This window comes from Panicum virgatum, chromosome 3N (genome assembly GCF_016808335.1).
Source record: "Panicum virgatum strain AP13 chromosome 3N, P.virgatum_v5, whole genome shotgun sequence".
Lineage (NCBI taxonomy): Eukaryota > Viridiplantae > Streptophyta > Magnoliopsida > Poales > Poaceae > Panicum > Panicum virgatum.
The window spans coordinates 60211659-60222640 of record NC_053147.1 but is presented as its reverse complement, the minus strand read 5'-3'; the positions used below and the strand labels follow the sequence as shown (position 1 = coordinate 60222640).

The following is a 10982-nucleotide window of genomic DNA, read 5'->3' as shown; positions in this document are numbered from 1 at the left end:
ATATAGTTTTTTTAAATAAATTTATTTGGAAATATAAATGTTGCACATATTTCTACAAATCTAATCAAAGTTGTGGCATGAAAACCAAAAACAACAGTTAATAAGGGGCCAAGAGAGTAACGAGGATCGTGGATAATTCTCTACCAGTTAAGTCTATCAGGTTCAGAGATCAATTTGGGTGGCATCGTACTCGACAAAAACAGAACACACGGCACTGCAGGCTACAGTAGACGTACGAACAAAACTGTGATATCTGACATCCTGACTACACATGTCCAATTACACCGTGATGACAAGGTGGCAACTGAACATGGAGCTGTTCAAGCCTTCAAGAAGAAGTTTTACATGACTATCCGAGCGAGGGAACAACATCAGCAGTTAACCTACAGCACATAAAGTCAAAAGGGAACATGTTCACTTTGAATGTCCTGTTGTAGTTAATCTCCAGAGCAAACAATACAGAGCTAGCTAATCATGACTGGGTTGATGCCTACAACCAGCATTTCGCAAAGGAATAAGTCCACCCCCCCTAAACTCGTCAAGGAATCCCAATAACCCCCCTCAATAATGAAACCAGGAATGAAAGGTCCCTGGAGTGTCGAAACCAGATACATGACCCCCCCCCCGACCTTGTTCTCTGGTTTTGACCGAGTCGCCCGTCCAGGTCAGCTCCAGTCGCCACGTCACGCCGCCTCCACGTCGGATGAAGCGGCGACAAAACCCTACCCCCCCTCTCATCCCGCTCTCACACCGCCATTCTCGCACCCCTACTCCCGTCCTCCTGAACCCTAGCTCCGGCGGCGGCAGGACGAATCCCGGCCGTAGCCGCCGCTCAAGAAGTAGCCCGGTGAAGCGCGAGGGGGCCGTGCGCAGCCCCGACCACCCGCCGCTCCAGTTGCAGCCGATGAAGCTCCAGCCGCCGGTGATGTGGATTTGAAGCTCCTGCATCGTCGTGACAGGTGCGTGTTCGTCTCGATTGAGTGGCATTTTGGGCTGAGAGGTGATAGATCTGGAGGGTAGAATGCATTCTGAATTCGTGGTGGCAGTGAGTTGATTTTGTTTTCCATTGATTTTAGGTCAGGCTAGAATGGATCCACTTTCCAAGCTCACAACTAGATTTCATTTCCTCGGAGAGTTCATTAACCAAGCCAACAAGGTGCACTATGTGGGGGGAAGAGAAGCACTGAGCTGCATTGATAGAGACCTAGTGTCGTTGCCTGAGATTATAGAACACTTAAAGGACCACTGCAAGGTTGAGGAGGGGTCAATGCTCCATTGGTTGTTTCCTGGTGCAGAGTCAAGCAAAGGGCTTAGGGCAATGATTGATGATAAGGCATGCCTGTATATGTCTGATTGTGTCACAGATGGTGGTGTAGCTGATATCTAAGTAGAGCATGGTGTGGAAGAGATGGAGATTGCTAAGGAGGTAGGCAAATCAGACAGTGATGATGCAGTGGAAGTTATTGGCTGCAAGGAGGTGACCACCATTCAATCTTCCCGCACAGACTATGAAAAAGAAATAGCCATGATGAAGAAGTTTTATGGGTCCACAAGTGCTGAAACCAAGTCTACATGCAGCAAGAGGTTAGTTCTGTCAGGAAACAAGAATGCTGGCGAGTTCAGTTCAAGTACTATGATAGAAATGGTAGTAGCACGTGCAAAATCATCAATTCATCATTCGTTGGGGCCTCTGTACAAGCAAAAAGATGAAGTGGAAGCATTTCACACGTCCAACGAGTGACCGTTACATTGCGCATATCATCAGGGACGTGAGACAATGGCTGGGGTCCTGAACATCGAAACGTTCCATTTCAATATCCTCCATGGCTGAGGAATCACAAGCAGCCATAGGTGTTGCGACCATTTCAGGGGTGCTGTAGTCAAGATGGGGTGGCGAAGCAACTTCAGCCACAGACGACGATGCAGACAGTAAAGCGATCTCAATCAGCATGGGATCTTGGGGCGTGGCCGGCACCTGGGATTGGGCATGCCCAGCTGCCCCATCCTCATCACGAACTCCGAAGTGAATGTGATCAGGACCTAGCGCCTCGGCAAGCATAGGATCAAATAATCAATCAGGGGCGACCTCATCACGACACAAATCAAGTTCTTTTGCAGCCACATCAGGTTCCAAACATTTATTCCAGTTAGACCCCGAACCTTTGGGGCAAAGGGAATCAACAGAGCACTGGAAGGAACCAAAGCGAATGGGGCAAGAGAGTGAGCAGCCCACCGTGGTCTGGTTCGCAGGGGCAGAGCCACCGCCATCGCCCAAACTTGTGCCACCAGCAGCGCCACCACCGAAACCAGGATCTGAAAGATAGTTCAACATGGGTATGGGCGAGATCGCTTATGCTGAGTGAAACCTAGGTAATCCTCATCAGAATCAGAGTCAGAAAGTACACGATCCGGCAACGTACCAGAATCATCAGACGACCTACAGTCATTCCAGTCCTGGAATTCCAAGATTTCAATTTCAACTTTGTAACAAAGCAGATGCAATTCATGATGGATGATCTCATCACGCCGAAGAAACAGATTATTGTTCGCCAGATCAGCAAATTTCTCAGGGATGCGTGTAACCGCCTCATTTGGAATTAGATCAGGGTCATTGCACCAGACCACTGTCTGAAAGCGCCTAAAATCAACGCTGGTAGCAGTAGTAGGGGTGGGCTCAGGTGCTGCACAAGCGTCGCCAAGAATGATATGAGCGGTTGTAGCCGACCAAACATGAGCTCAAAAGCCCCTTATTTCAATCAGGACATGATAGCGCATGGATTCTCCATCAGCTGTGGTGAGCCGGTTCCAACGACGAAATTTGAGGACATTGTCTGCCTGCGGCAATGGCGGAGCATCCAGCACCTGCCAGAGGTCCGCAGGATTGTAGAAAATCACCAAGAAATCCTCCAACCAGTAGAGATGTAAGGTGAAATCAACTCCAGCCAAACCATAGTTGTCCTGAATATGCCTGCGCACCTGATAGGGAGCAAAGGAAGGCCTTGTGCCCACGAGCAGGATGACCAAAGCAGTAGCGACCAGAGCGTCCTCATCATGCTGGAACTCCACCATGCGGGGGACTGTGCGGGTGACGAGGTGGCGGCGTCAGGAAGGATTCCCCCGCGGAAGCTTTGGATGAGATGGCGTTGGAGACGAGTAACCTGACGACGAAATCGGACGACCTGTCGGTGAAGTGGAATTGTCCATCGGCGACGCTGCGTAGATCGACGGCGGGCCGGAGTAGTCAAGCCAGTAGATGCAGAGCACGACGAAGCAGTGGACGCCAAGGCAGCAGAGCGACCCATGCCTCGGGAGTTGTAGGCCAGCGTAGCATCGATGCCGGGGGCAGCTCGACGAACGGGCCGACCATGTCCCCGAATCGGAGCACCCGGGAAGCGAGGTCGATTGTAGTTCTTGGCGATGTGCCCAACCTACTCACATCGGAGGTAGTGGGTTGGATAGACACATTAGGGGGGCGACGTGGTTGAATGCGAGATAGTTGAAGCATCTTCCAACCAGGTCTGCGGGAATAGGCCGTCGAACGCGGGGCGGGCGTGACCGGCGTGCTTCTTCGCAAAGGCTGCGCTGATTGATGACCCAGCAGAAACCATCCTCGTCGACTAGAGGGGGTGAAGACGACCGAGGCATCAAGCCCACACGACGCACGTCGGCCATCAATCTACCTAGAGAGCGAGCGGGGGAAGCTGATCTGCGCCTCGCAGTGACCGCAGCAGCCTTCCCCTTAGGGGAGGTGCAGGGAGGGACCCAATGGAGCTCATCCGCATCGAGTTCATCTTCATCCTCCCTATTAGAGTCAGAGGAAATGCTGAAGCAGATCCCCTCCTGGGAGTCCCCACACGGGCGCGACGGGCCCGCCCCAGAGGAGGGGGGAAGGGGGCTGCCTCCGGATTGAGTTGCCGACGCAGATATGGGTCGGGTCCGGGCAGTGGAGGGGGCAAAGGGGGGGGGACTGCTCATCGTGAGTCGAATGGGTAGAGGGACATCCAGGAAGGGGAAGGTGGTTGCCGGGATTGGGGTGGCCTCTGGCGGAGGGTGCTGGTGGCCGCTGGCGCCTGAGTGGCCTCTAGCGGGGGTGGGGTACCAAAATAGTGGTGTTCCCATAGAGGCTATTGACACATCTGGGCAAACTGTAACTTACTACGGTTTCATACAGGAAATATGAGAACTTGACTACGGAGCGAATATTCGGATCCCCGTCTTTCGGTGCCAGTGGGTCAAACACCCGCAGGGCCTTGCAGTGGACAACTATGGGTTGACACTTGCGGATCTAGCCAACGTCGGTTATAAAGATGACCCTTGGGTGCTGGCTGATCGTGTCGCACATGTATTCTATATATCCGACCCCGCAAATGCAAAGAAACACATTGCTATCTCTGGGAAACAAAGGATTCTTGGAGTCGATGGTGTAGAGGACGTTGAGGAATACAATCAGTATGAAGAATTGGAAGTGTTCAAAAAGCTAGAAAAAAGGATTAAGAAGGTAGAAGGAAGCATAGACAAATCCGAGAACCCCTGGACGCACAAAGACTGTGAAGAAAGATTTGTAAAAGAATAAATTGTTAAAGAAGGATGTACTTTTATTAATTATTTTGTAAGACTATTAATTGTGTGTGATGTGAGAAGACTGTGTACTATTATTAATTATCTTGTAAGATGATTAACTGTGTGTGATGTGTGAAGAATGTGTACTATTATTAATTATCTTCTAAGACTATTAATTTGTGTGATCTGTGAATAGTTTATTGATGTGACTAAGTTATATTTATGTTTAATTTTGTTTAATTAATTATGTGTGATAGGCCATTATCACACATGCCTTTGTTTTGCAAACCAACAAATAGACTCAAAATACCTTTGTCTCTTAAAAAAATGTTGTTTTGTACCATTATGACAATAGGTTAGTACAAAGTTTCCAATTTGAAAACGCCAAGTTTTTAGGGTGTCTTAATATCATTGCCTTAATATCTGTCTCTTAAAAAAAATTCTCTGGCAGGCCGCCTAAGCCTGCCGCCATGAAAGATCTTTGCTGGCGGGCGACTTAAGCCACCCACCAGGATAGATCTTTGCTGGCGGGCCACTCAATCCACCCGCCAGCACAGATCTGTCCTGGCGGATATCTTAAGTCGCCCGCCAGCACAGCTGCTCCTGCTACATATAGCGCAGCGCCCCCCGAATTTTTTCTAAGTCCTGGCGCGAAGCCGAAACGACGCCGTTAGGCTGCAAAAATTTCTCGCCGCGCTGCCGCCGCCTCGAGCGCCGTTCTCTTCGCCTCCTGCCCGGTCCCAACCTCGAGCGTTGTACGCCCCTCGTCCGCTTCGTCTCCGGCTCCGCGCCGCCGACCTCAGCCCCGCGCCCGACCACGACGGCCCTACGCCCCCGACCCCGAGCGCCGCCGGCGGACCTACGCCCGTGACTCCGAGCGCCACCGATGGCCCTACGCCCCCGACCCCGAGCACTGCCGGCCTGCCCCCGAATCTGATTGCTGCCACCCCACGCCTTCTCCTCGATGTCGACGCCGTCGGCCCCTGCCCCGATGACCACGCCACCACCCTCTTCCTCCCCGCCAAAGCAGCCGCCCCCCTCCCCCGTTGGTTATTATTTTTTTTAATTTATAGCAATTTTATTACATTTGCAAATTGGTTATTTAAATGTGATTCAAATGTGATAGAAATAGTTTTACTAGAATTTTTGTTTTACTAGAATTTTTTTACTACAATAGTTTTACTAGAATAGTTTTACAAGATTTTTTTTACTATAATAGCATTTTTTAAAATTGGTTATAGAATTTGTGAAATTTTTAATTTGTGTTGGCAATAAGAAAAGGATAAATAATTATAGATTATGGAGCCTACAAATGAACCACATGTAAGCAAAGTAGTTGATGCTACGTTGCCAGAGGCCGAGGAATCATCGGACGAGGATGGATATTCTTCTGGTGGTTTTTTAACCCCAGATGAATATCAACCAAGCCCACAGAGGCATCCTCAACACCTAGACGAAGAAGACCCTGAATACGATCCATCCGCGGAGGTAGAACTAGTTTTATAATGTTTTAGTTATATGCATCATTTGATCATATATGAAGATAACAAATGCATCTATTATTTGCTCTATAGAACGATGTCGAATCCCCAAAGCAGTCCCCACGGCGACAACATAGAATAAGCATCGTTGAAGAGGACATCGTTGTCTCTACCCCACAACCTTCAACTACTACAACTTTAACTAGTAAGCCAAAACGTAAACGTGGGCAGCGAAGCGAGAATCAGATCCCTACAGTGTGTCTTGTAGTGGAAGAGGTTAGTCCCAGAGGCAAGCCCATATTACCAGAAGGGATATGGGCTAGATTTCGGAATGTATGTGCAGCCGTTGCTAGGACCAATTACAGACCTAGATCACCACTAATGATTGGAAGAAAGTGCCCGATTCGATTAAGGAGTCTATGTGGGCTGCCTCCTTGAACAGGTAAGTTCAGTTTGCACAATCAAAATTTTTTTTGTTAATAACAATTTCTGAATATCAAACTTAACAAAGGATGTGGTCAATGGAGGCCCGAACTGAACGTTAACATGGATTATCCAGTATGTTGATTCATAATGATTTGTCTAGTTAAGTATATAATACCAAATTGTTCTAAATTGAGTAATTTATTTGTTTCTCCTTAAGTGTGCGAGACAACAACAAGAAACTGATTGGTGCAGGTACTACGTATGCGACTACTTGTACATCATAACTCCATGCGGGAAGGTTACTGATGAAGACACGAGAGTACGTCCAAACCTTTCACTAGTATATTTTTATAATTGTACTAACGCACATGATGTTAATCCTTTTTTTCTAAATGATAGATGTCTCAAATGGGGGATGAATGTTACTCTACTGATCGGATCAACGCCGTGTGTGAGCAGCTCGTCGGATTCATTTTGAACGAGATCTTGGATCCTAGAGGCAAGTTCTACCACGACGGTCACATCCAGAGAGGACTTCCATCGACCTCCTGAGGGAACCAGTAGTTGGACTACAAACATGATTTATACATTTGTAAATATTTTTAAACTTTATGTCTTGATGTTTGTAAATTTGTAAATATATTAGTTCATCTAATTAGCTTAATTATATGCTCGCATTTCACTTTTAGTTAGTTTCAAATATTCTCTAAAAACTAACACGAACGACCAATGAACGTATAGTACTGTAGAGCTTGAGTGCATTTAGCAATTATAAAAGAATAAATAGTAATAAATATAACAAACAAAACTGGATTTGGGAAAAAAATGGAAAATGTCATTGGTACCGGTTGGAAAGACCAACCGGTGTCAAAGGGGCTGCCACCTTGCGTTAGTGTGGCAGCCTCTTTGGTACCGGTTGGTGTTTCCAACCAGTACCAATGGAAGCCTAAGGCACCGGTTGAAAAATCCGGTGTCTTAAGGCGAGGCTATTGGTCGTGGTTGCGGGGCACCGGTTGGGAAACCGGTTCCTTTGGCCCTTCTCAGCCGGTGCTGAAGGCCTGTTTTCTAGTAGGGGCGGGCTACCCAAAAAAGGGTAGAAGGCTTTTTTTTTGGGGGGGGGGGGGTAAGAAGAAGAGCTAGAATAGCTTCTTGTAATTCCAGAGGATAGATGCCATGAAAAAAGGTCTCATTGCTGGGATCTCTGGTTGAAATGGAAAACCACAGATGTCAATCTCCACCTAACTCAAATAAAGTAGAAGGGGGAGCATTAGCCTGAGGTGGTCACCATGCGATTCTAACCCTTCACCGTACACCAGGATATATATAGTCGAAGAATATGAGTACAACCCTTCTAAGCAGTGGTTTGAATACCGTATTCATCAAATTGTTGAAAGTGGCCAGTGCGTTGGTCAGACCAAATGGCATGACCGCACGACCTTGTATTCAAAATGCCCTAATTGGTCCATCCTGATCTGGTGATTATGATTAAAGATTTTCTCTGGACATCTGTGATTCATGTCTCTTTTACATGTTTTTGGCTGATAATTTGTCTCACATCTTTGTGTCATCAATCTTGTAAACACTAGGCTCAAAGGATTCCACATGATGCACGTGAGAGAAAAAAACATCCAATGTGAGTATTTAAGTTGTATATTACATTCTCATAATCCAAATAATTTTGTTCTAATCCTATTATGCTATTATACTCAAATGCACTCTAATTTCAAGTTATTAGCTTGATCTCAAACTGAACGAAAAGCCAACATTTTCCAACATGGGGCATCCCCCGAATTTCATTACGATTTTGTAAAACAATTATAAAGTAAAGAAAAGCCAACAAGATTTAACGTAAACCATTTTCACATTTTTGCTACAATATCCCTTAGTTGAATTAGTCTTGTACCATAGTGAATGAGTCAGATATGCTGTAGTGCTATAAGACTTGGAGAAAGAGACATCCATGGACTCTTTCAACCAGCGACATTAAAGTCCCACCTAATAGAAGCTACCATCGTCAAGATCTGGGGAAAGAAACTAGCCTCACCAATCCTGACATGAATTATACTTGATCATTGACTTGTATGCACACGGAGTCTTTCTAGTTACTCATTCAACTACAGTGATGTTAAAGTGTTACCTAACTCTTACTGCCAGCCTACTAAACATATAGCCACTGCATATATTTATACATGTGTTGTCCCCACTACCACTCCAAGCCACAACCAAACTTCCAGGAAAAACACATATCCACATATAGCGGACATAGATCAAGATGGAGGCAGCCATATCAGCTATTGCAACAGAAATATTTAACCGAATGGTCTCCTTTCTCATGATGAAGTACAGGGACAAGACTACCATAGAAGAGAAGCTGGAAAGGTTGCAGCAACTCTTATTAAGGATCCATGCGGTTATCGAAGAGGCAGACATCCGGTACATCACCAATCGTAGTATGCTAATGCAGCTGAAGGTGCTCGTGAAGAGTATGTACCATGGGTACCACATCCTGGATATCTTCAGGCATAAATCTGTTTTGGAGAGAATCTCACAAGAGGTGGTGAGAAGCTCAGATGCCCAGTTGACATCTTCTTCCTCCTCTTCCTTTTCTTCTTCAATTATTCCTTTTAAGCGTTCACGTACAGTTTCTGGTGCTACACGAAGTTTTCCTCAAAGTAATGATCTGCAGAATGTACTGGAAAATCTAGAAGCTGTTATAACTAACATGAATGAGTTTGTTGTGCTCCTGGGAGGGTGTGATCGCTACCTAAGGCCCTATGACACATACCTCTACACTGACAATTTTATGTTCGGGCGCCATGTTGAGAAGCAGCATATCATCAACATCTTACTTCAAGATCCTGGACAACGTGGTGCCCCCATGGTGCTTCCAGTCATTGGTGGCATCAGGGTCGGTAAGAAAACTTTGGTTTTCCATGTGTGCAAGAATGATCGTATCAAATCACACTTCTCTTCCATTATGTTCATTGATGGAGATAGCATATGGAGCATGGATCAGGTCAAGTTTCATAGTAGGAGAACATTAGCTGTTGTTGAATTTCATTCAGATTTGGATGATGATGATTGGGTAAAGTTCTACTCATCTTTGAAATGCGCAGCTGCTGTTGGTAGCAAAGTGATAATCATAAGTAGAATTCCAAATCTCGCAAGGTTTGGAACTGTTGAGGCAGTATATTTGAAAAGTTTGCCTCATGAGGAGTACAAATACCTCTTTAAAAAGTTAGCATTTGGAAGCATGGATGAAAAGGATTATCCACGCTTAGCATCAGTAGCTAGTGAGATAGCAACAGTACTGGGAGGGTCACTCATCACCGCAAATGTCATTGCCGACTTGCTCCGAAGGAACCATGATTTTCATTTTTGGCTCAGTATACTGAAGCGGTTCAAGTGGATGGTGGATAAAAATTTGTCAATGTACGGCGAACATCCAAAAGAAATGCTTGAGAATGAGCGCTCAGTAGACATCAGCGCATTTAACTCCTCCTGTTTCTCTTCCCGTCGCCTCATGCATCCTCAAGTTGAAAGAGATGATTCCCCAAAACAGAAGTCATATAATATCTCCCTCGGGGACGTCTTTACAGGATCTATTTCTTTACCCAATCATCAATTTGTGTTAGTTGCATGGGAGTCACGGCTGCCTCCATATACAAAATTTTTGATTGAAGTTTCTTGTTCTGAAGAGAAGCAAGATTGTTTAATCTCTACAAGGAAGCGTCAATCAACTATTTGAATTCTATAGACAAACTGTATTGTGTTCAGCTTTTTTTTTTGTGATTGTTTGTGTTCAATCATTGCTACCTATAAACATGCATGTAAACAGTAGTATTTTGTATGTTTTGTAGTCATACATGTACATATCCGGTATGGTGCTTTGTCAAGCCTATTGATGCTTTGTCAAGCCTATATATATGTGTCTTGCTGAGGTATGCATGAACAGGAAAGTAATTTTGCTTGAATATAGACGCATTAACTACTTGATTCAAAAAATTGATGCATTAGCTATGTACATATATCCATTCACGTGACAGTGTTGGTGTTTACCGCCAAGCCTGCTCAGGGATACCCTTATTAGTATGGTTTGTAGATAGGGATCGACTGCTCTAGAACTCGATGGTACAAGGAACATAAAGATTTAGACAGATTCGGGCCGCAAGTTTGCGTAATACCCTACGTCCTGTGTGGTTTGTATTGTCTTAGGTGTTGATGATTGTTTGGAGGGGGTCCCTGCCCGCCCTTATATATCCGGGGGGACATGATTACATGGAAAGTCCTAGCCGAGTACAGTTGGAGTCCTACTACAACACAATCGGGTAGTTTCTTTTGTACTGCAGCTAATTCTATGCCTATTAGGGTAGTTACAAAAGAGGTAAGGTACATCCATGAGCTATCCCTTACTCTAGAACATTCTATGTCTATAAGCAGTCCCGCTGTCTCGGGTCTGACAAGCCCCCGAGCTCTTCGTAGTCGAGTCCTGCAGGCATCGAGTACTTGGCTGGG

The 10982-nt window shown here is 45.8% G+C and overlaps 1 protein-coding gene across 1 annotated transcript; it reads left to right on the top strand.

Moving 5' to 3' along the window:
- Window positions 1-8658: 8658 nt before the first annotated feature.
- LOC120666425 (disease resistance protein RGA2-like) lies at window positions 8659-10441 on the top strand. Its single transcript, XM_039946271.1, has one exon. It carries the CDS (start codon window positions 8740-8742, stop codon window positions 10213-10215), a length of 1476 nt encoding a protein of 491 aa, XP_039802205.1. The 5' UTR covers window positions 8659-8739; the 3' UTR covers window positions 10216-10441.
- The last annotated feature ends 541 nt before the right edge of the window (window positions 10442-10982 follow it).

Bases quoted from the DNA above. Each gene is read 5' to 3' on its own strand.
- LOC120666425 (XM_039946271.1), top strand. From the start codon at position 8,740: ATGGAGGCAGCCATATCAGCTATTGCAACAGAAATATTTAACCGAATG.